Genomic DNA, 26,139 nt, shown 5'->3' with positions numbered 1-26,139 from the left:
AAAATAAGATAAAATTGGAACTGTCTAGCTGAATCTGCCCTTTCATCAGAAAATAAGAGACTTCAAAATCCATTGAAATATCTTAACAGTGTTCAGATGAAGACATTCATTGTCAAAGCACCTTAGCAAACAAATCATATTTGTCATATCCTTAATTACCTCATGAAGTTCTGTTGGATAGAAACATTTAAACGGATATATTATTAGTGTTTATTTACGCCCGTCTAAAGAGGTTGGGTCTAGATTTCCTTATAAACAATACTGCCTAAATATTTTGTTACATGCCATTGTGAAAATCAATTGAAAGTGGTTATTTAAAATAATTTTGTGGAAAAATATACCAACAATGTTCAAGTTCAGGTATTTTTGTTGCTACTTTGTTTTCCAAGCAGGCTTTTCTTTGAAGCCCACTAAAGTTTTTGTTAGAGAACCATACCAATAAGAAAGAAAAATAAAATGCCTCAAACAGTAACCTACACCTAATCTTTCCATAGGAACTTGAAAGAGTTACCTCATTACAGACAGGTCTTCAGTTAGCTGCTGTTATCTGCACAAATGGGAGGAGGTATTGCATTTGATGATACTTTGTTCAAGCTGAGTAACATTTAAGAGAAACTCTGAAACTGTCATGGAAAATTGATTTTTTTATGATGATTGCGGTTTATAGAATGCCATTCATTAACTGAACATATATAATGGTCTAAAAACTGCACTAAGAAGGTCTGTGAGAAATGTCTTTAAATCTTGTTATGGATTAAAAATATTATTGTTTTTGTGTTGCTTAAATCCGTGCTTCTCAAACTGTCTTTGGTGAAGAACCAGTTTTCTTTTTTTTTTTCTTTTTTAATTTCCAACTTGTTACAGACTATTGTTTTTGTAAAATGCAATAAAAACAAATTTCTAGGAAAATGAATTTAAAAAGACCCAACCAAACACATATAAAATAGTCTCATTTTTTCTATTATCAGATTCATCAAGCATAAAATTATTGTGTTAACTTTTGCTCTGTGTTTAAAAATTTTTTTATTATTGGATTCAACAAGCATAAAATTGTTTTGTCAACTTTTCTTCTACATGTTTTTAAATGCTTATTCTTAATTTCTGTACTTTTGTGGTAGATCAGTAACAGTTTGAAGATTGGTATCAGACCACCCACCATGCTTCAAGTAATGCTGGTTTAGTTTGAGCCGTTGAATAAATTTGTCAAATAGTGCTCACAGTCCCCAAATTTAAGAGCAATTGAGGATACTATCTCATTAATTGCCTAATTGTTCTGTGTGGATAGTGTTCTTATTATACTAGAAAAACTTAACTATTTATTTTTCACTTTTACAGACACTTGAATATTGCAAAGGAAGGTTTTACTCAAGCTAGTTTAGGCCTTCTTGCAAATCAAAGGAAACGTCAGTTGCTGATTGGACTTCTGAAATCTCTGAGAACTATAAAAACATTGGTATATACAGGTTACTTTTTAAAAGTTAAAGCTTAATTTTATGGTTGAAACAGATTTCACCTTTTGATTTATGTTCTTTTCAGCAAAGAACAGATGTCCGCTTAAGTGAAATGCTGGAGGTAAGTTTACAAGGCTTGGAAATTTGGTGATCCTAATAATATTAAATAGAGAATTATTGTGAAAAAAATTCAGATGTGCATTTTTCTCAAATTGGTATATGGTATGAAGAGCATTTTTAGACATGTAAAGGAACTTGCTGTAGTGCATCTTCTTCTATTGATATAATATACTTCATTTAGAAAAAATCATTGGGGGAAATGTTCAGTTTGTAGCAATGTGGCAGTGTTAACTTCAGTATCTTTTGATTATATCTGTGCCCAAATAGCAATGAAATTATCTTTTGTGTCTAACATAAAGTAGTGATTTGAGGAGTATGTCATAGATTAGTTATGTTTGGTGTCTCATATATTAATTGATTTTCTGAGTGAGCTATCTGTTTTCTGTTTGATGCTTTCTTAGCATTGTCTGTATACTTCCGCTATAAGTTTCACCAAAGCCTAATGTATTACGTGTTTCCCCATAATACTCGAGCACCTTTGGGTAGGTACTTTGTCATCATCTCAGCATCCCCTGTGGTTTGAATTGCCTTTGTTGAATTTAGATATGAACTTCAGGAACTTTTTTTAATGATTTTCTGTATAATCACTGTATTACTTCTAAACTATTACCACTAAAACTAGGGTTTGAGAAGTGAAAAATTCATTTGCCATTAAATTACTGTTTAGGAATATTTGGGGCCATTAATGAATATTTCACTTTTTTCCAAATTTATTTGTTTAAGAATATTTATGGATTTATGATAGAACTGTTGAATGTTGATTACAAGTAGAATGCATACTGATTTGGAACATTTTCTATAAACATTACTGAAAGAAGAATGTTAACAGTTAAAGAACTCCTTCCCTCTGAAGCAGCTTGTACTTCTTTGTAGGCTTTATCTACATGTCATGGTCTCAGAGGGCTATTACTGTGTTTTTAAGAGAACAGCATATTTTTTTCATGGATACATTTTAGGCCTGGAGGTAGTTGCTTTGTTATATTTTACTATTTTGGTGTATTTTACTATTTATCTGTTGTTGGTATTATGATCCTTATTTGAGAGGAATTAAAATTTTCTGGTGCTGTAACTTTGGATAGAGTATGAACAGAGATTTTTCTTTTTCAGAAGCTTTAAGAAAAATGTTTCCAGCCTAATGACTTCTGTTGTTGATTCAGGAGGAAGACTATCCAGGAGCTATTCAGCTGTGCCTGGAATGTCAGAAAGCTGCTAGCACTTTTAAACATTACAGTTGCATAAGGTAAGGTGATGTAAAATTTTTAAAGCTGACTTTATTGTCAGTTTTTATATAGGAGTTGTGTAACATACAATGGTAATAAACACTGAACATTAATATTAAGTGCTATGTTCTAGTTTAGCCTTCTTATTTGTAAATGAGCAGCACAGTAAAATTATAAATAAAAATTCTTAAGGTTTGAAAGATCAGATACTTTCTAATCCTGTTTCTTGTCACCTCATTGAAACTCTTTTTTTCATATTTTTTCCAATCTTATTGATTTCATTTTTATGGAGTAGTAGAGAATAAATTCATCTGTTCATGTCTCCATTGCAGCTCTTGAGAATTCTTCCTCCTTAACTATGCCCAGATTACAAATATTGAGAGTTCTGTTGCAGTTTGCTTTTCAGATCCAGATGGTTCAATTGTTGGCTCATCATGATAAGAATTCTTTTGGAAAATTTAAAGTGATTTCACTTTATGTAGGAGTCATCTTTGTAATATTTAAGTGATTATGTATTTAATGTATTATATCTTCTGTTTATTTATAAAATGTACAATGTAAAAATAGCTGCTGCATCCTCTGCTCTTAGTTCTAACTTTATTAATGGATTTTGGTCTGCTTAAAATGAAGGTTTTGCATTAGTTGTGACAGTACCTTGAGGAATTTCTAATCCTCAAGTGCAATTTCCGCCATTCCTCTAAAAGCATCAAAAATAAATATAGAATCTAGGGAAAATAGTGAGCTTGCCAAGGAAACCCAGTTTCAAATTAAATTCATACTTAGCCTAGAATGAGTCCCTTAGCCTCCCCTGTATGGAGAATCTGGCACTCAGTGAGCAGGATGCACTGATATTGTAGATGTTGATTGCTAGTATCTGAAAAAATAAAAGGATTATGAAAGGACAAAACATTAATACAGCTTTGGATTAAATTTTTTCTTTTAATATACTCTCACATCATAGGTCTGCGCTGGGTATAGAATAACTAGGTATTTTCCCCCTAGAGATGATATTTTTTTTTCTTTAGGATTATGTATATTGAAGCGACCACTTTTTATTTGATTAAGAAGTGCATAGTTGGGTAATACCAGTAATATTTTTATTTTATCCATTTTGATAATGATTAACTTTCACTATTAAAAACTTGATTATGTCATTTATACTTACTAAGTTGGGTGAATAAGCTCTAATATGTTGAATATATTTGAAAATTTCTAGCAAGGCCTTCTGGCTTCTGAAGAAGCATAGCACTCATTTAGTTCATTTCGTGGTGGTAAATCTGTTAGAATGAGAAAAGCTTATTTATGATTGGCTCAAAATACTTCAGGCAGTTATGTATTTACTGAGCGTTTATTATATGCTAGGTGGTTTGTTTTGGAATTGGCTGTATAGTGATGAACCACATATAATGTAATCAGTATAATCCATGGTTTTCTAGAGTGCTTAGTCTATCAAGATGGATTTGGATTGAAGTAGGCCCAGGTGGAATGGGGCTTTATAGAGAAGGAAGTTGAGCATACGGTGGAAGCATTGGGATCTAATTTTCCTTAGGGGGTCAGGACTAAGGAGGACCTGAAGGAGGTGCAGGAGGGATTAGCTAAACCAAGGTATGAGGTGTTGTAGATACGAGATTACGGGTATCATGATGAAGTCTTTGTTGCAGAGATGCCAAGCAAAATGAGGACGAAAATATCTATAGCATTTATAGCAACAAAGAAATCAGAGTTGACCTTGTTAGGGACAGATTTGGTTGAAGTGTAAGTGTAAGATGAGGAAATTTTATATGGAGGAGAGATGTGGAATTGAGAAGGAGCAACCTGAATATTTGAAAATCAATGAGAAAGAGTGAGAGGTTAAAAATAAGACAGAGAACGTAATAATAAAGCTTCGTAGGGATTATTGGAGAGATTGACTTCGAAAAAGTCACCATTCTATTATAATAGGAAAGAATGAGTTTGGAAATTTGTTGGCAGGAGATTGAGGGTGCAGGTGACATGTTGACACTTCATTTTTTCCATTAATTAAAATTTTTGTTTTAGGTTTGTTAAAGTAAATATCTTACTTGGTGAGAGTTAACTATAAAAAACTGAAAGAAATCCTTATTTGGGCTTTTTCAAGTTAGCGTGAAGTGGCTTCTAAGCACTTTTTCATTTTTATGTATATAGTGATATGTGGAGGAGTTATCTGACCTGATAAAAAGTTTTGATCAGAAAGATCTGTAATGATGATTTAAATTAATCATTGTTTTATTTTAGATAATACGGTATATAAGCAGCATGCTATGTTTACATATATGAGTCATACATGCAGTAATAAGAAAAGTTTGTCTTATATTCTGAAAATAGGTAAAAATACATGCACAGATACATTAAAATGTCCTAAGGAATTCATTGTAGTGGGATTTTATCTTAGACTTCCCGGAAATCTGTTACAGTTGTGTTTTTAACTTGGTGATTTAGTGACAACATCAGGGTGGCTCCGAAAGCAGAGCTGTTAGTTGGAAATGCTTGGTGGTGATGATAGGCCCTCCACCAGCAATTCTCCCCCACATAGAGCAGTGTTTCCTTTGCCTGCCACCATTCACCTTCTCCCTTCACCTCTTATTTCACCCGTTAGCTCCTAGTTGGGAGAACGTAGGTTTGTTCACTTCTTGTAGATAATGTGATATAGGAAAGAGAAATAGAATTAGTTGATATGTGGCACAGATTGAGTCCCCAAAAATGAAAGGAATTTTATTCTAATTTCCTTTTATTTTTGTCTTTATTAATTAGATGCCCCTTTCTTATTCTATGCATTTATTTTTGTTTTGCTCTTTTTCCTCTGGTCTGCTGAATACAATCAGTATTGAACCTGTTCTTGAGCTCTTTCATTGGGTCTGTTCACACATAATTCACCAACACTTTAAACATTCTTTTAATTTACCTGGGTCTGTGGAATTTAGCAAAGGCAAGATTCAATCTTTGCTTGGACCTGAGTGCATCAGGGTGAAAAGTCATTTGACACTCTGGTAATCATAGGAATAGTTATTTCCAACTGAATTCACACTCTTACTTTCTTTAACATTTAAATGTATTTTTATTCCTGTTGATGGTTAGAGAATCAAGAAATATATTCTTTTTTAGAAATGTCCTTTAAGAGAATCATTCCATGATTCTGAGTGTTTCTGAATTCTTGTGTGGTGTTTGTTTTTCTGTTTTTCTGTTGCAGGCAAAGTCATATGTACAGTGTATCTACTCATGCACTTCTTAATTTTTCTTTAGTAGATTATATGTTCCTCTTTTCTTTCCTAGTCACATTGCTCCTTTATTGGAAATAAAGTACTTGGTAGAAGGCAGAGACTCTGTGGTCTTAGGAGTAGATTACATGGAACAACTGAGGGTTGACTCTTATGATTCTGAAAATAGAAAAAAAGAGAATTCACAAAATTTTCTTCTGCATAAAGAGGCATTGACTGTTTACCTAGTAAGTCTCAGGTTATATGACTATGTAGTTTAATATGTGAAGTACCAAGCAATTTGGTATACCCAGTTAATTGAAAAATGAAAGAAAACTGGTAGCTCTTCAATACCTTGTGTCTTCCTTGAGATGTGCTGTGTTTCAGCATCTTTAGTAAAAGATACTGTAACACCAGTTTTGTTCACTTTGATAACTGACAGGGTCCATTTTTACATTATTTGACATTTCTTGAGTTGATGGACAGAGTTATATAGTTGGGATTTACTGGGAATAAGAATCAGTGTGTTTATGGTAAAATACGTCTGAATGAAGCATTTAATTTCTTTATCACTTGACATTTATCTAAATTAGTTTCAAGAAAAGTTATTAAAAGTCAGAACTTCTTTATTTTTTAAAATTTCATTTGAAAGAAACTACTGGAATGTACCTGAGAGCATGCTGGATTATGCTCTGAAAAGTTTGTATACCAACTGAACTAGTTTGTTGTATACTACATTTTAACATACACAGATCAATTTAATTTCTCATAATCTTTAAAATATCCTTTTATTTTTTTCTCTGAAGATGATCTTGGCAGTTGAAAGAAAATTGCAGGTTTTAGAACTTTAAATCACAGAATAATGAGCACAGCTTTTAGGTACAAATACAGCAGTACTCGGGACTATTCTTCCCCTGTTGCCCTTGATTTCATCTTAGCAAGCAGTGCCTGCTCTCTTTCTCTAGACTCAGGCAGGGGGAGTGCAGGAACCTTACCTGGAGCAGTGTTGAGCAGTGAGTGTTTGTGCAGGATCACCAGGCCTGCTTAGCTACACCCATATGTAGATCTGAAGTCCCTGTTGCTTGATTGGCTTGGGCTGAGTTATTGATACCATGTTATTTGGACACTACCTGCATTCCTTATGTTTTATCTTAACTTCTTTTCCTCTGGCTTCCTCCCCCACACAGTGCCATTTAAAATTAAAGTGAAATCTACACCAAATATAATACTTGAACAAAACGTCTTAAAAGGTAAAGGCTTTTCTTTCTGCCCACCCATCATTCCCTTTCCTACTACCTAGTATAAACTGTTTTTACAGCTTATTAATTTTTTTCCTAATAGATTTCACTGTAATTTAACTACATGAGAATATCTTTTTCCTGATTTATCACTGTAGATAGTTGTTGATGCTCTGACTGTTTACTCCCCATAATAAAAATCAATAAGAGATAGGTGTTTGGTATACATTTTCCTTCTATTTGCTTCTCCATCTTCCAAGTTTTGTTAGTGAAACTCTTATTTTTACTTGGTCAAGTTTATAATGTTTATATTCTTTTCACAACTGTAATTAAATCTGTGCGTTTTCCAACCGGTTACTTCTAAAAAAAACTAACCTAATAGAAATCATATTTACTATATTATGTTTATTTAAATATTATTATCTGCAGAACTGAGTGATTGGACTTATAAAAAAGGAAAAATAATCCTTTGTCTCTGAACGAAAATCAAAATCCATTAGTGTCTTTCTATTTCTGTTGAACATTTTTCACCTTTTTGGTATGACTCGGCTGCTATCATTTCTTTGTAATATTCCTTTTTTGTGTATTTCTTTGTCCTGTGTTATAGTTACCTCTCTGAAAATTATTTTTTTTGATATGGGATACATGGGTGTAAGTGTTCAGATTTTGAAATGACCTTAATTTAGTCCATACACAATTGAAAGAAAAATTATTTTTTTCCTTAGAAAATGGAAGGCATTGCTCAGCTGTCTATTCCAGCCTTCTGTTTTGTAGGACAAAGTCAGATGCTACTCCCATTCCATTCCACCATAAATAGTGTCTTTCCTTTAGAATTTTTAGGATTTTTTTTCTACTTGAAGTTATAAATTTTCACCTGTCTAGAAAAGTCCTGTGTCACTCTTCACTCCTAGATGATGAGACAAGAATGAAGTATTATTTAATGCTTAACTGCATGAGATGTTATGTTACTTGTTATACCAAGAACTCTTGAAATTTATTTCTCTAGGAATTTGTAATAACAGGCAGTTAAGAGGCAGACTGTGGGATAATATGCCAGTTAACAGCACAGAGTGCATAAACAGAAGCCATCAGAGATGATCAAGCTGTGAATGGCTCACTTCCCAAACCCCAGCAGGAATGGGAAATACTGACATTTATAGGAGTGGGAGTAGAAGCTAGGCACCATTAGCTAAGGCAGCACTGACTATACAGTAATTCTAAATTATATTTTAATAAGGTTTTCTCACTAAAGCTTTATTTTTCAGCTTTTAAATATTGAATCATGATGATGGTGATAATGATGATGGTATAATAATACTTAAAAAATTTTGGCCTTTACTATGTGTCAAGCACTGTACTTGTCATTTTCCTTACTTTTTCTTATTTAACATTAACAAAATATTCCTCAGAGGTGTTGTTGTTGTCTCTCTTTTATAGATGAGGATGTCGATGCTCTATAAAATAAATGGCAAAGCCAGGATTTAAACTTAGATCTGTTGGGTTGCAGAGCTTGTTGTTCTTAAACCACAACTATGCTAGACTGTCTACCAGTGTGATAGCTGTTATGTGTAGTGGGACTCATGGCTAATAGGCCAATTTATATTATTCTGCTCCAGTATCTGAGTTATATTCTTACTAGAGTTAATTGTATTTTTCCTAAAAGATATTTCTGCCAGTTGTGTTTGTTACTGTATTTATGTTGTTTAAGTAAATAAACTGAGATGAAACACAATTTTTGAAAGTAAGTTGAATGCATTGTAAAAACAGAACATATTGTTAAAAATAAATTTCCTTTTGAATTTTTTGTAGATGAAACAACTCATAAAAAATTGGGGCATATAAGGTAGCAGTGTGATCTGACATTTGGATTGTTTTGCATTTGTTTTTAAGCTCCTGCTTCACTTTTGAGAAACTGAAACTTGAAATTACAGACAACTTACTAGTCATTTGGCTCATATGAGACTAAGAATTTAAAACTCCAGTCAAATGAAAAGACGAGACCTTGGCTCGAAATCAGAAATGGGTGAATGAAGTACATTTATACAATTTTAGTTAAAATATTCAGTACACATAAATATTCTTGTTTTAACTTTGACCAATTGACCAACGAAAACGTCTTCTGCTGAGCTCTAGCACAGGGTTGGCAGAGCGCCTTTGTCTTTAAAGGGCCAGATAATAAATATATTAAGCTTTGTAGGCCATAGGTCTTGGTTGCAAGTCTTCGGCTCTGCCCTTGAAGACCAAGAGCTGCCTTAGATGATATGTAAACAAATACATATGGCTGTGTTTCAATAAAACTTTATTTAGAAACATAGCCGGTTGGTTAGATTTGGTTCCTCAGCCTGACATCTGCTCTGGAATTACAATTCATAAAGTTTGGAGATGTTGTGAACATTTTTAGTGTCCTTAGTAATGGACTCTAGGCTTTCTCTGTGGTGAATGATAGTGTTCTGGGTTAGATCAGGGATTTCTGAACAGTGTATTTTACTTACGTGTATTTCAGAAGTTTTAGCACTCTACTGAACCATATATAAAGATGTAGTAATTGGGTAACTGGTGTTCAGCATATAATGGAATCTTGAAACTTTAGAGCTAGAAGCAGCCTTTTAGATCCAGCCCACTTTTGCATAGGAAACTGATGCCCAGAGTTATTAAGAGACTTGTCTTAAATCACATGGCTTAATAACAGAACAGGGAAAGATCATTAAGAGGCTAATTACTTTCATACTATCTTGTCTTTCAGCAAGTCAACTTTGTACAAAATTTTGATTTATATGCATTTTGCAAGTGTGTGTCCAGATCAGTTATTTAAAAGAAAACTTTTAATTATTTATGGATATGTTATCTTTCATATTTTCTATAGTGATTATAAAAATGCCACCCCAGGGGCTTACCTGGTGGCGCAGTGGTTGAGAGTCCACCTGCCGATGCAGGGAACGTGGGTTTGTGCCCCGGTCCGGGAGGATCCCACATGCCGCAGAGCGGCTAGGCCCGTGAGCCATGGCCACTGAGCCTGCGTGTCCGGAGCCTGTGCTCCGCAACGGGAGAGGCCACAACAGTGAGAGGCCCGCGTACCACAAAAAAAAAAAAAAAAGCCACCCCAAAATTGTTTGATTCATTCCATTCACTTGCAGGTAGCCTTTAATAGCTTTTAGCCTTTCATCTTACAACTGGTAATTTTTTTGACTGTAATGTAGCTTTTATTTATCCAAATGTTTATGAATAGGTCCTTTTTACATACTTTGATTAATTGACTGAAATAACTGGAATTCAGGTTTCTAAATGATGGCTAAGGGTTTCTTTAAAGGCTGTACATTTAATATGTCCACTCGTTAATCACATTTTTACATATGTATCTTTAATTAGTAGCAAACTGTTGTCAAACTACAGTTGTAGATTTTGAGAGCATTTTTAATAAGACCAAAATGTTTGATTTATAAATTTTATATTTAAAAATTTCTGCATACTATTTACATTACGATGTTTGCATTAACTCTTAATATATAGACTATAAAATCATTTTAATCATAAATAATAGAAGCAATAAAAACATCTAGATTTATAATAACATTGTAAATAAACTCTAAAGCCCAGTTTTTTCAATTGTGAAGCTGAAAAACTCATTACTCTTACCTATGAATTAGTTTATATATATTCCTTTTTTCTCCAAACTCACAATATTCCCTGAGAGAATATGTTTACCAGTTCTGATATTTATTATTCTGCGTGTTCTTGCCTCTCCATATCTGTGTCTCTAGCTTCAGCCTTAGGTGAACTGAGCCCTGTGTGATAGAGGAGTGGAACCAGCTTCCGCTCTGCTTACCTCGTTTTCTTTCACTAAGGCACCTGTAGACCCAGAGTCTAGTCTGACTCTTTCTCTTCTAAAACGTTCTCCTTTTTTTTTTTTATCTCTGTAGTTTTTTTTTTTTAATTGAAGTAGAAAATGGGGGCTGAAAGAATGATGGTAAATTTTTGTCATTTTTTGTTTAAAGTGCAAATTTGACTTTGCAGATATTTATTACCTGCTCTGAGTCAGGCAGTGAGTTTAGTTAGTCCTGGGGCGTCACTGGGGAATAAGCCACAGTCTGCTCTGACAGATAGTCACAGATATTTCTTTACTATAATTCAGGGTGCTGTAAGCAGAGCATTGTGAGACTTAAGGGAACAGTCAGCAGAGGAAGACTTCTGAGAAAAGATGACATTTGGAAGATAGATGGACATTTGGGCCCAAGTGAGAAAAGGAGAATGTATTTTATAGTTATTGTGAACATTATATGCAAGAACAGAGGGTGTGAAAGTCTGGGGTTTGTTTGGGGAGTTGCACATAGTCCATATGACTAAAATACAGTTGACCCTTGAACAATGTACAGGTGAAGGGCGCTAACCCTCAGCTCAGTCGAAAATCCATGAATAACTTATATAGTTATAAATTATACTCTGAGTCTGTGATTCTGCTTCTGAGGATTCAACCAACTGAGGATTATGTAGTACTGTAGTATTTACTATTGAAAAATATCCCCTTATAAGTCCACCAGTGCAGTTCCAATCCCTGTTGTTCAAGGGTCAACTGTATAAGCACTGAAAAGTGAATGGGAAGTTAATTTTTCATGTCAATTGTTAAGTCTTATGTGCCATGCTAATTTGGGGCTTTATCCTTGGTTTAATCGGGAGCCATCAAACATTTTAAAGTAGTGGATTAATGTGATTTTTATTTCTGCTTTACTTAGGAACTGCAAACTCAGTTGTCTTTAGGGACCAGGCAGGTAACATGTATGTGAAGCTGCCAGATGACAGCAGGAAATGGTCAGGTCTGCAGGACTGTTGGGCCTTGCCTAAAGCCTTTCACATACAAGCTATTGAAAATGATGCATCTGCCAAATCAAACAGAATGTTGACCAAATCCAGTCTGGAGTTAGACCCCTGCTCAGAGCTGTCCCTGAAAGCTTTTTGGAGTTTGTCGTACAATGTTTGGTATGCAGGTTGATGGTGTTCGTCAAATAAACAGATGTATGAGTTGAAGGGTGGGATGTGTGTGTTGTCTGCAGAGATACATTAGGAGGTTATTGAGTGATAATACTTGATTTAGAACACAAACTTGATAAAGGAGAAGCATAGGTGGATATGAGAAATACTGAGATGGTAGAATCATCAGGGTCTGATTACCAGTATATATGAAGAGAGAGAAGAATTAAAGATGACTTTGGAATTTCCAGCTTGGATTGAATGGGTGGTAGTCATATGAATCAGAAGAGAGAGAACATGGGAGAAGGAACAACTCTGGGAGTTGATACTGATTTTTTTTTTTAAATTGGGTGGAATGAGGAATTATTTAATTCTAAGTGCTAAGGTGTTATCATGGCTATCCTTTTAGAGGTATTATTTTGAAGCCTTTAGCTCTCATTCCTTTTTTTTTTATTCATTCATTTATTCTTTTTCGGACAGAAATTCTCAATCATTTTTTTAAGGAAAATCTCACTCCCGCCTACAGGTATTTCCTTAACCTATATTTATGTCTGTGGCTATTTTTCAGGCATAAATCCTGGTTAGAGACCCTAATTTTTAAAATAAGGTATTAATCCTACACTGTTGATTGTCAAATCCTGAAGATTTGTTCATTCTCAGTGTTGACTAGAGAATATAATCTTCAATTCTCAACCTTAATCAAAAGCATGCTTATGATAATATTTGTAGAAAATGGTCTTCCTTTATGTTTTTGGATGTTTATCTTTGAGACCATCAGAAACTGGGTACTTGTATTATTATTGGTTTTACTTTTCTGACAAATTGCTTTGCATTTGTGTCTGTCTCTCTCTCTATCAAACCACTTTGGTGTTATCTCCTCAGTTTGCATTAAAAGGCTCTATAAGAAGCAAAGACAAGGAGTCCATGAATCCATATTGTATATTCTGTAAGACTGTTACCAAGGGTGTTCCTTAGGAGATAAAATATTGCTATCCTCTTTATCAAGACTGGCAAAATTTTCTCTCTCACTTAACGCCAACAAAAGTGATTTTTTTTCTCTTTGTTTTGTTTTTTCTCTTGAGTTACTGGTGTGTTTTGGTATTCTGGACACTGAATTGTGTACTCTGGGCTTCCCTATTTTGGCTGCTAGGACTTTGAGAGTCACATTTATAATCAGATGACAGTTGTAAAACACCTTGTATAATTTTGGTGTATTAAACTACATCTTCCACTTGTTCTTACTGTTTTATTTTAGTTTTGCCTTAACCTCTTTTGTTAAAAATGTTTTCTCTAAAATTGTATTTATTTTGTTAGATACCACAGATCTTTTTTAATATTGGGATATTATAATTCAAATAATATCAGTGTTTTAAAAAACTGACCTAGGGAGAATTAAAGGGGAAAAAATCAGATTCAATCACATATTCTAAGTGTATAACTCAATATATTTTTACAAAGTGAACATAATTGTGTAATTACCTCCCAGAAACAGAAACAGAACTAGAACATTTCTAATACCCCAGAAACTTCCTTCATGCCCCATTCCAGTCATTATTTTCCCAAGGTAACCAGTGTCCTGGCTTCTGTCACTAACGTTAGTTTTGCCTGTTTGAACTTTAAAAAGTACATACTGTATGATTCTATTTATACAAACTGACTTCTTTTTGTCCAATATTATGTTTTTGAGATTCAGGTAGTATATTTTCATTGCTATAGTATTTCATCATAAATATATCTCACTTTACCCATTTAATTGTTCACAGACAATTGAGTTGCTTCATTTTGCCTATTACAAATAATGCTGCAAGGACTGTGTATGCACTTATGAAAGATACATATCTAGGACTTCTGGGACATAGAGTATTTGTGTGTTGAGTTTTAGGTGTTAACTGTTTCCCAAAAGGTGCTATCAGTTTTCCCTTCCTCCAGGATTGAATTGCGTGTTCCTTTTGTTCTACATCCTTGCCAACATTTGTTGATGTCATTTTTAATTTTTTAAAAATATTTTTAGCCATTCCAGTCATTTGTTATAGTGTCTTATTGCAGTTTTAATTTGCATTTCCTGAATGCCTGATGGAGTACATATTTATATGTTTTATTGGCCAATGGGATATCTCCTTTGTCAGGTATCTGTTTAAGGCTTTTACCCTTTGTTTTTATTCTGTTCTGTTGTTCTGTTTATGTATCCTTATAATAAGTACCACACTTCCTTATTGCTGTAACTTTATAATAAGCCTTAACCTATTTTAGTGTATGTCTTACAGCATTGTTCTTCACAGTATTCTTGACTGGTCTTAGCCCTTTGAGTTTCCACATAAATTTTAGAAATGGCTTGTCGGTTTCTACATTAAAAACCCTTCTGGGATTTTGATTAGAATTAGAGATCGTTTTGGTGAGAACTGATATCAACAATATTGAAGGTTTTAGTCTGTTTACATGGTATATACCTCTATGTAGTTGTCATCTTTATTTTAGCTGTACTTTGTATTGTATATTTTTTATTTGATTTATTCCCAGGTATTTGGTTTTTTGAAATTGTATTTTTAAAAATTTCATTGTCTAATTCTTTGTTTCTAATATATAGGGATTAATTTTATTTTTGACATTTTACTTTTCATCTATATTAAACTTATTATCTTTAAAACTTGCTATCAGTATTTAATTCTTAAATTCTTAGTTTTATCTATAGATTCTTCAGGATTTTCTGCCCACACAATCCTGTTGCTGCTAGTGATGACTCTTCTGTTTCTTCCTTTCTAATTCTTTTCCTTTTATTTATTTTTCTTGCCTTTTTGTACTGTCTGTAGGATCAGCAGCACAACTTACTGCTCATACTATTGATCTGTGCATTTAATTATTCAGTTTGTCTCTTTTAAAGATTGACACACCTAATTCTGTTTTATTTAATAGTGAACTGAATTCAAAGCTGCAAGATACTTTAGAGCAAATTGAGGTAAGAAGAATTATATATATTAAGTTAAATGACTTTTTCTTTTCAGAGGTTTTTGAATAGCGTAGATGCATCTTATGTTTTGACTTTCATGTTATTATCAGTGTTTCTACATCACTATACTTTGTGTTTTTCATTTGGAATATCTGTGCATGGTCAAGTTAATGGTAATTTACTTGTACTCTCAATAATACTTTAGGAATTGTGGGATCTGAAAAGAGTATTTGAAAATATTACCATATCCAGCAAGATCCCTAAACTGTTAGTCATAGGTGTGTTCTCATGTAAACTATAGGCAAAATACTTAACCATGTATTAATTATTTTTTGATTATCAACTGCTACTCCTTTTTAGTTTAGTGAGTTTATTTATTTAAGAATGATTATTGGCTGATGATAACCCTCCTAAATTCCTAAACCTCATAATAATATCTCATATAATTCATCAAATATGTAGAAACTGGAAAGGAAAAGCTATGTTATTGTGAGCATAAAGCCTTTTCCTCCTACATTTATTCAGAGTTCATCTCTTTCCTCAGAATCTTTGCAAAGCAGAGTGTTCATTTAAATAAACTTAATAAGAATTATTTGGTTTCTTCTGATACTTTATTTTATTGTTTTCCTGATGAGAGTACTTAGAAAAGTTGAGGGTAGACTTTCAAATGACTTTTGTGAAAGTAGTTTTTGATCATAAATGCAATTATTTCCTAATTGTAAGAATGACAGTTTATTTGATAAACATAAATAGAACTGCTTTGAAAATCCCTTAAGTAAATAATCACGTGAAAATTTTAATGAGGACTTTCTTTCAAAGCTCAGTTTCTTTCATTCTTATAATTTTCTGTATAAGTACAGAATAATATTTATCTTAAAATGAAATCATTGAGATAGAAACCCATAAACAAAGTTGGTACAGTTAGATATGAAAGGGCAGTACCTTGAGGTATGTACTTTTAAGGTCAATGTAGTTTTCTTGAAAATTATCATTGCTTTTCAGTGATTTACAGAAGGATTGTTTTATTTTTCAGTAGTCCTACAAACTCAGTTCATATGATTGTAAGATTTTAGCAGATGCTTGAGGAAACATAGTTAAGTAAAATTAAAAACTAAAATTCCTTTAGAGACTATGATAATTATTTTGTGTCCCTTGAAACACTAGGCATGTTTTTTTAAAAAACTCATATATTAATAACATCTCAATAAACTTGAGTATAGCTGGTAATAAGAATTATAATTTATTTATATTTTTATTTAAATTTGTTTTTGACTATTAAATCCAGTGTAATAGTAAATGTGTTTAGATATTAGTTAAAAGTGAGAAATTAGTTTTACTTAATATTTTCTTCTCACTACCTTGAAAATATAATTCCTTAACCACCTCTTGCCTCCTCTTTTAATTATACAGGAACAGTTGGATGTTGCTCTGTCCAAAATCTGCAAGAATTTTGACATTAACCATTATACCAAGGTTCAACAAGCTTATCGACTTCTTGGAAAAACACAGGTTAGTTTTGAAAGGATGTTTTCTTTTTTCTTAATCAGGAATCTGTTGATCTTCATGATTGCTTAAGTTTGAATATTATTATTAATATAGAGTGCTTAAAAAGTTTCATTTAACAAAGTAAATTTTTATGTTGTATTAACAATAATAACATGATCTCATAGGCTCAGAGTGTGTGTAGTGTGAAAACATTACAGGGGCTTCCCTGGTGGCGCAGTGGTTGAGAGTCCGCCTGCCGATGCAGGGTACGCGGGTTCGTGCCCCGGTCCGGGAAGATCCCACATGCCGCGGAGCGGCTGGGCCCTTGAGCCGTGGCCGCTGAGCCTGTGCGTCCGGAGCCTGTGCTCCGCAACGGGAGAGACCACAACAGTGAGAGGCCCGCGTACCGCAAAAAAAAAAAAAAAAAAAAAAAAAAATTACAGAAGTCTGTTTTAAACTATGAAGTGTTTCTCAAGTTTAATATTTTCACCATTCTATGTAGGTTTTTTAAAAAGTATATTATGATATAATTCAGTGGGAGAGAATTGTAGTCTTTTTTACCTCAACTCTTGGTCCCGAATAAGAACTTCTAAATTTGGAGCCTCATGGTTCCTAGATGAGCCATCATGACTCCCTCAAAGTGGTGTGTAAACTTTTGTGCATTGTGTACATTTGTTGTAAAACAGGTCCGTTGCATTTATCAGATTTTTCAAAGGATTCTATTATCCTCAGAATGTCCTCACTGCTCCCATGATGCATGGTTTTACATACTCTTACTTCTCAAGGGCTTCCTTGAAAAATTTGAAGTAGAGGCCACAGTTTGAAAATTAATTATATCTTCTGCAAATATAGGATTATACATTTTTCTAGAGAACATCCAAACATGATAGGTGTAAATGTTTTCTTCCCTTAAATGGTCTCTTGTCTTAGAAGGAAATTGAAGACTTTACCAAACTATTTAAACTCTATTTACATTTTATAATAAGAATAAAGAAGTTTGGTTATTTATTGTACTTTATTAGTTTTTATATCTGAAGGTATACCTAGGGAAAAATACTAGAAGGAAGACATTTGGTAATTTCGAGGGACATGTTTAAAGACCTTTGAAAATACAACTATAACTTCTGATTTCCCCCGTTAGATGAATTCTTTTACTCATTAAATATTTATGGGTACCTACTATATGCATTGCTCCAGGCACCTGGATATAGGCCCTCATGTATCTTACCTTCTAGGGAGGGAGACAAACATCAAAGAAATAAATCAGTGTAAGTGGATAGAGTGGTGCAAAGTACTGATTTATATAGGATAGTCAGGAAAGGCTTCTCGGAGAAGATGACCATTGAGTATCCTGAACAATGTAAAGGAATGATGGCAGAAGGCATCCAAAGGTGTGATTATGCATGACATGTTTGGGAAAAGGTAGGATGGGTACCAGTGATAAATACAGAGCAAAAGAGCAGTGTTCATAATTCAGGTTTATCTTTAGTGGTATGATGTTTTGGTTATTTGCAGGCTTATTTGCAAATAATCAACACTTATAATTCTGTGTATAATAGTTATTCGTGCTATAGCTAAAATTGGTAAAGATTTTTTCCTGTGTTTTTAAAATCTGTTGAAATTTATTTTAATAATATGAGATTATGTTGTATGTTTTTTCTTTCCATAGACAGCAATGGATCAACTTCATATGCACTTCACCCAAGCCATTCATAATACTGTGTTTCAAGTTGTTCTTGGTTATGTGGAACTATGTGCAGGAAACACAGATACAAAATTCCAAAAGCTGCAATATAAGGATCTCTGTACGGTATGTCATAACTTAATTATTGTTTATATCTATTTTAGTTTTTAAGTTTATATTTCATTTATTTTAGAGCCTACTATTTGAAGATGTGTTTGCAAACAGTTTTTCTCCCATATTATTCTTTTCCTCATAGAGAAACTGGAAGATTCAGTCACATAAAGAGTAAAGGTTGATGAGATGGTACAGATTTGTGGAGTGCGGTTGCTTCTAAATGGACTCTCTCCCCTCTTATAGCTTCTTGTACCCCTCTGTCTCAGGGTCTTAACTCTCTTCTGTGAGCATCTAGGGTGCTTTTAAGCAATCATCTTTGCTGATTTTCCTTACATACTTTGAATCAGTCTTTTCATGTGTATAAATGTTGCTTCTGTCAGCATCTGTAACCAATTTTTCTTTTTCATGCTTTAAGAAACATAGGTCTGTAGGTAATATAATCCACAGGTGTGAAGTGAACTGAGTTGGGTTCTCCTTTCGAATTGTTCTTGCTGATGGATTGATGTAGTGTGAGGGAAAGAGAATGATGAACCTCTAGGAGAATGGGGGTGCTATTTGCTTTTAAAGGAAGCCTGGTAAAGCATGAATTCTGTTTGATACTTATTAACAGAATTAGGTATGATAGGTTCTTTAATGTTGAAAGAACAGACTTAGAGGAGCTGAATAATGAGATGAAGAATATGATGCATTTTAAGGTGGCCCACTTTCTTTGGCACTATTCTTGATAAAAAATTAAGGACGTTTAGAAATTACCTCCGGCTTCTTGGAAGTATTTAAGTCAGTGCTGTTACTGGCAGACAGGGATGTGAATATCTCTTATAAGCCTAAGTAGGTTTTAATTTGTTTTATAATATTGAGTTATATTTGACCTATTTAAACCAGGTAAGATTAGGAAGAGGTTATCTCATATCAGATTTATTTATTTAGTTTGATGAAAAGATGTGGACTTTTAGTAACTGAGTTCTGTAAATTAAAGTGGTTAGCTCAGTAGAGGAAAAATGGAAGGAAGCCTTAGATGTTCAATCAATAAGCTGATGGAAGGAAACTTAAATATGTTTTCCTGGTGAGAACACATATCAAGGATCTGGAATGGCATAACTCAGGCAAGTGAGGTGATTTGTGAAGGAGCCTTGTATTAGGATGTACAGTTCTTAATTTTTCAATATATGGCAATTGGGAATCATTTTTGCCCTAATTAAAATTAACTGATAATAATTATTGATGAAATACTGGTGTAGGAGCATATGTGGCAACCGAATGTCAGGTAAGAAAGAAACAACAGAGCCCTCAGGATATATGTGCATGGTGTTGACTGGCAGATTTTGGAAGTGAGAAGGAAGAGCCGAGGCATTTGGGCAGTTGGTTTTCTCTGTATAGTAGCAGTATTTTGAAGGAAGTCCTTAATCATAGATAAAAGTTTAAATATAACGTTAAAAATTGAAATAAGTGATTTAAAATTTTGTGTTGAAGTATAGTTGATTTAAAATTTCTGCTGCACAGAGAAGTGATTCAGTTATATGTATATATGTTCTTTTTCGTATTTTTTCCCATTGTGGTTTATCACAGGCTATTGAATATAGTTCCCTGTGCTGTACAGTAGAACCTTGTTGTTTATTTTATATATGGTAGTTTGTATCAGTTTAGCTCTTTTATTTTTATTCTTTTTATTCTTTTTTAACATCTTTATTGGAGTATAATTGCTTCACAATGGTGTGTTAGTTTCTGCTGTATAACAAACTGAATCAGCTATACATATACATATATCCCCATATCTCCTCCCTCTCGAGTCTCCCTCCCACCCTCCCTATCCCACCCCTCTAGGTGGTCACAAAGCACAGAGCTGATCTACCTGTGCTATGCGGCTGCTTCCCACTAGCTATCTATTTTACATTTGGTGTGTATATATGTCCATGTCTTTTATTTTAGACAATCACTTCCCCTTCTTATATTTTTCATGGCATCCCATTTTTGAAAAGACCAGGCCCTCTGCCTTATGGAATGTGGCCACGGATCTTACTGTTGATCCCTTCTGCTCAGCACAGGGTCTGGTAATAGTAGCCTTTCTGTCCGTTTGCTGAGCACTTGACAACAGTGATAATGGTTATGAGTAATAATCACAGAAGCTAAAAAAAAAAAAAAAAAAAATTGAAATAAATGAAATAGTATACTGATCAGAGTTGATAGAGGGATAGTGTTTCTGTAAACAGGGGAACATTTTGTTTCCTTTAAATGGAAAGAGATTGGAAATGAAAAGAGATAATCATCTGCTTGTTCTTATTCACAGTATTTTATCAATTTTTTTTTAATATAAATTTATTTTTGGCTGTGTTGGGTCTTCGTTGCTGCGCGTGGGCTTACTCTAGTTGCAGCGAGCGGGGGCTACTCTTTGTTGCGGTGTGCGGGCTTCACATTGCAGTGGCTTCTCTTGTTGCGGAGCACGGGCTCTAGGCACGCGGGCTTCAGTAGTTGTGGCTCGCGGGCTCTAGAGCGTAGGCTCAGTAGTTGAGGCACATGGGCTTAGTTGCTCTGTGGCATGTGGGATCTTCCTGGACCAGGGCTTGAACCCATGTTCCCTGCACTGGCAGGCAGATTCTTAACCACTGTGCCACCAGGGAAGCCCCACAGTATTGTTTTAAACCACTCACAGATGTCAGTCTATTACTAAATGGGCTAGAATGAAATTGAACTCCTTTTTTTTACCATCTTTTTGGACATTCCTTTACAAAGAAACCTGGGGCAAAATTAGTGTTCTGTTTTTTATTTTCTCTGGTAAACAGAGAACTTCAGCGTTCTTAAGGCCAGCAGCATACTGTCCCATTATGAAGTGTCTGCCATTTGTGTTCTGTCACCGTTGCTCTAAGTTTAAAAGTTTAGTTGACTTTGAACTTTTTGAAGTCATTTTGTAACTGAATGTACTTTCTTTACTAAACTGTAATTTCTAAGTGATTTAATTAAAGGCACAATTTTTCTTTTTATAGTTTATCTTTGTCTAGTTTCCTGTTTTTTCTTGAATGTATTGACTTAAGAGTTTTTAGATCAGTAATTTAGGCTCTTTTAAAAAATATGTACATTATCTTGAAGCACAAATAAAGGACTACTCCTTAGAAGCAAAAGTTGCAAATGAGAATTAAATCTCATTTCTGGCAAGGGCCAATGTAAAGGGGCATAGTGGTTATTTTATCTGATTAAAAAGCCTCTTTGTGATTGCGTTTATCAATACATTGATGTACCCTACATGTTCACACCAGTTTGTGGAGAGATTTAAAGACACCAAGTGGAAGCTCTTTATTTAGTGACCTTGTAGAGAAACATTTTGTAGGTTTTTTGAAAGTTTATGAAGTATGCATCGGTTTTTAAAAAAAAAAAAGTTTTTTTAACTTTTTTTTTGGCAGGCTGATGGGTTTCCCTTGGGAGCTTATTTCAAGATGTTAATTAGGATACTGTTGATTAATTTTATGATAATAGAGCTGGCTAAGCTGGCTGCAGTGTTCTCAACCATTTTTCAACTGTTCATTTCGAAATGCTTTTAATGAGTTTTGAGTTCTGGTTTTTTTTTTTTTTTTTTTTTTTTTTTTTTTTTTTTTGCGGCACGCGGGCCTCTCACTGCCGTGGCCTCTCCCACCGCGGAGCACAGGCCCCGGACGCGCAGGCTCAGTGGCCACGGCCGACGGGCCCAGCCGCTCCGCGGCACGCGGGATCCTCCTGGCCCCGGGCACGAACCCGTGCCCCCTGCATCGGCAGGCGGACTCTCAACCACTGCGCCACCAGGGAAGCCCCTGAGTTCTGTTTTTGAAATGAACTTGTTAATGTAATAATACTTTGGGGGAAAATGTAATGTTTCTTTTAGAAAAAGCTTTCTGAAATAATTTCAATATGTATTTTCTCCTTTCGGCACCTTTGGAGGTGTTTAGTAAATGTTTCTTAAGTATATTGGATTGACCTCTTCGTCTCTAACTTGTGCGGTGTTGACTTAATCAATTTTCAGATTTGATTAAGTGAGAGGGAAAGAAAACCAACATTGAGCACTTTTTCCATGCCATGTACTTTTACAGGTTTTTTACATGCATACATCATAGAAAGACCAACTAAAGGCTCATCAAATGTTCCATTCTTCTAGTTTTTAAATTTTTGATGCTTATAAATACTACCTCTTGATATTGAATTGTAATTCAGTGGCAGTTTGAGGGTCAATAAATATTTTTAGTAAGATCTCTGTTGAAGGTATAGTTTATTTTGATGTTCATATAAGAGCCTAGAGAAATTTCCTCTTTTGAGACAAAAAGCTATTTCTGTTCTTAAATTCTCAGGGCACTTTCTGTTGTGAAGAATTAATATATTTTCTCTTATCAAATAGTATGAGAGTATACAAACTCTCTATGATGATAAACTGCCAGGAATTTCAGTGCTAAATTTAATGTTCATTGTAGTAACCATCTTGTTTTGGGTTTTCTGTAGAATTAACTGCCTCCTTACCCTTTTTCTGTTTTCTGACTTCTTAAACTAGTCTCTTTATATGTTTTTATATCACTCACAGTCTTTATGGAGTTAGAATACTGATTATATAAGTAGTCGCTCAGATTCAGCAATCATTAATTAATATATTTACTCTTAAAATACATGTATTTTAAATTATACACCTAAAACATTGATTGTAGGAAAATACAGATAAGCAAAGGAAGAAAATAAAAAATAATATTTCTGTATGCAGAGCTGGTTCTTTTAATGTGTATATAAGCAAATAGCTTTTTAAAGTAGGATTATGCTGTACACAGAGATTTAGAACATTTTTTTCCACTTGCTGCTTTATAAACAATTTTTCATTTCAGTAAATATGCTATGCACATACCTTTTAGTGGCTTGACAGTACTTCATTGTAAGAGATCCTGTGGATTAATTAACCAGTTTCTTATTCTTTGATGATCATAATGACAAAAGTTGGAAATAATATAAATAACACTGTAGTAAAATTTTTTTTCTTTTTTTTTTTTCTTTTTTTTTTTTTTTGCGGTACACGGGCCTCTCACTGTTGTGGCCTCTCCCGTTGCGGAGAACAGGCTCCGGATGCGCAGGCTCAGCGGCCATGGCTCATGGGCTCAGCCGCTCCGCGGCATGTGGGATCTTCCCAGGCCGGGGCACGAACCCGTGTCCCCTGCATCGGCCGGCGGACTCTCAACCACTGCACCATCAGGGAAGCCCTGTAGTAAATATTTTTAAAGCTAAATCTTTGCACACATCATTAATTATTTCTTTAGGATAAATAATGAAAAATAAAATTGCATTGCCAAAGGCTTTGGTTTATATTTCCAAAATTGCCCTCTAGAAAGTGTGTTTCAAATTATGCTCCTCATCAGTAGTGTCTGCTTTTATCCTTTTTCCTGTGCACATGAATGCTGAGTATTTTATATTTAATAGCTTAATTGTCAGATACCAGAAGGTAGCATATCAATACTAATTTATGTAGCTTGTCACTCAAGCATATTTAGCATGTGAAGGAAATTAAACAGGGACATTTAATTGATTGTTGAGGTTAATTTGGTTGATTTGGTTGGATAGGTGAGTGGACCTTTCCTTTCTTACTAGAGAAACCTTTTCAGTTGGAGGAATAATGCTATTTACTTGATTGCTTTATCAGATCAGTTTTAAAATACTCTAAGAATTCAGATGTCACATTCTTACCACTTATATAGTAGCACCCAGCTAATTTTTTATATGAGTTATATATATATTTTTTTAATTAATTAATTAATTAATTTATGGCTGTGTTGGGTCTTCGTTTCTGTGCGAGGGCTTACTCTAGCTGTGGCAAGCGGGGGCCACTCTTCATCGCGGTGCGCGGGCCTCTCACTATCGTGGCCTCTCTTGTTGCGGAGCACAGGCTCCAGGTGCGCAGGCTCAGTAGTTGTGGCTCACGGGCCTAGTTGCTCCGCGGCATGTGGGATCTTCCCAGACCAGGGCTTGAACCCGTGTCCCCTGCATTGGCAGGCGGACTGTCAAACACTGCGCCACCAGGGAAGCCCCTATATTTTTTTAATATAAGAGTTATATATTGGTTTCTAAATATTTAAGGTAAAATAAAAAATAAGTTTTGGTAATTTTAAATATTCAAAACTTAATGATGAAAAGATAAGGAAAGTTTATCCGTCTCTTCCTTTTTCCCTGCCATTTACTCTTTGGATTGTCAAGAACTGTGAAGGGTCTGAAATTTTATCCTACTTGCAGATTAACAAGCTAGCCTGTTACTGTTTCATGGATGCTGGTAGAAGATGCAAGATTCCACTTTCTTAGTGCTCTGACTTAGTGTAAACCAGTTTCCCTTGTCACTACCCAGCTTTTGTTAATCAGTCAAGTAATGGGTTCAGCTCAGCAAGGGTAAATATGGTTATAAAGAGTTTGAAACCTAGTAAGGTCATACTAATTATGATCAGAGGTAGAATAAGAAAAGTTCAAACAACATATACAGTAGTGTCAATGGGATCAATACAGTTCTTTAAGGGTTTAAGGAGGCAAAAGAGGAGCCTGCAAGTTTTGAGTTGGTTTTGGATTTCAAGAAGCACGATGTATGTGGCTGAGTACAGGGATACAGAGGAAATATCCTGAGCAATGGCATGAAAGAAGAGCATAGGGCAAGTGAAAGGAACAGTAGGTTGTCTGGCTTGGTTTAACTGGATTCAACCAAGTATGATGATTTGGTGGTTTCTGCCATACGCTGGAACTAATGAGTGCCTATGGAGAACATGCTTTGGGCTGCTGTTATCTGAGTAACCAGCTTTCCCTCTCTTGGCTGGAAGTGCAGGGGTTTTCTAGTCACTTGAAACTGGCTCAGGTGTGATGTCCAAGTCTATGAACCCTTAAAACTATCAATGTAACTTAGACTGCTGGGTGATTTTGTGTGTGTGTGTGTGTGTGTGTGTGTGTGTGTGTGTGTGTAGGATGGGGGTAAATGTTAAAGAGCCAACCTATTTTTAACACGTGGTACACAGCTACCAGCAGAAACAAAATAATTTACTGGTAAAAAGCCATTCTCAAAACCTGCCAAGAAACCATATTCTTAGTTGGTCTTTTTACATTTAAATACTGCCCATTTTTGGTGATAATCTTAGCATAGGGTTTCACAGCATTTTATTACTTGAAACTTTGAAAGATAAATTATATATTCTGATAACACAAGCTTTGCTTGTTTTATAGTATTAAGCTTTCCATTTGATTAAGGCCATTTAGCAGCAATTAGACAAAACTGAGGATGGTAGTAAAGGAGCCCCCTTCTGTGTATTTCACAATTTAGAGGGTACTAGTTACTTAGTTCCAAGTTGGCATCATTCATACCATACATATTACATATGTCTTCATGTGTAAATACATATTTAGTATTAATGATAAAATGCCTGGGAGATGAGAATGACTTTTTTCACCAAGATGTTTGTGTTGTTGTGTTTTTTGTTTTGTTTTGTTTTTTACAATGTTGTGTTAGTTTCTGCTGTACAACAAAGTGAATCAACTATATGTATACATATATCCCCTCTTTTTTGGATTTCCTTTCCATTAAGGTCACCACAGAGCACTGAGTAGAGTTCCCTGTGCTATACAGTCTGTTCTCATTAGTTATCTATTTTATACATAGTAGTGTATATATGTCAGTCCCAATCTCCCAGTTCATCCCACTCCCCATATCCCCCCTTGGTGTCCATACATTTGTTCTCTACGTCTGTGTC

General features: G+C 34.5%; 1 protein-coding gene across 9 annotated transcripts in view; it reads left to right on the top strand.

Moving 5' to 3' along the window:
* The window catches only part of VPS50 (VPS50 subunit of EARP/GARPII complex), a 141,539-nt gene that overhangs the window by 25,827 nt on the left and 89,573 nt on the right, over window positions 1-26,139 (top strand). For all 9 annotated transcript variants that reach the window (XR_002174828.2, XR_004528121.2, XR_012333979.1 and 6 more), the window contains exons 6-12: window positions 495-565; window positions 1,336-1,453; window positions 1,537-1,572; window positions 2,729-2,811; window positions 15,114-15,156; window positions 16,558-16,656; window positions 18,302-18,442. Coding sequence is in view for 2 of the 9 variants with exons in the window: in XM_019927450.2 (XP_019783009.1) it covers window positions 495-565; window positions 1,336-1,453; window positions 1,537-1,572; window positions 2,729-2,811; window positions 15,114-15,156; window positions 16,558-16,656; window positions 18,302-18,442 (591 nt within the window). In the remaining 7 variants the exon portion in view is untranslated. The remainder of the gene's footprint in view (window positions 1-494; window positions 566-1,335; window positions 1,454-1,536; window positions 1,573-2,728; window positions 2,812-15,113; window positions 15,157-16,557; window positions 16,657-18,301; window positions 18,443-26,139) is intronic.

The sequence above is a fragment of the Tursiops truncatus genome, chromosome 9 (assembly GCF_011762595.2).
Source record: "Tursiops truncatus isolate mTurTru1 chromosome 9, mTurTru1.mat.Y, whole genome shotgun sequence".
Lineage (NCBI taxonomy): Eukaryota > Metazoa > Chordata > Mammalia > Artiodactyla > Delphinidae > Tursiops > Tursiops truncatus.
Note: the sequence above shows the minus strand (reverse complement) of the source record. Positions and strands in the feature narration are given on the sequence as shown.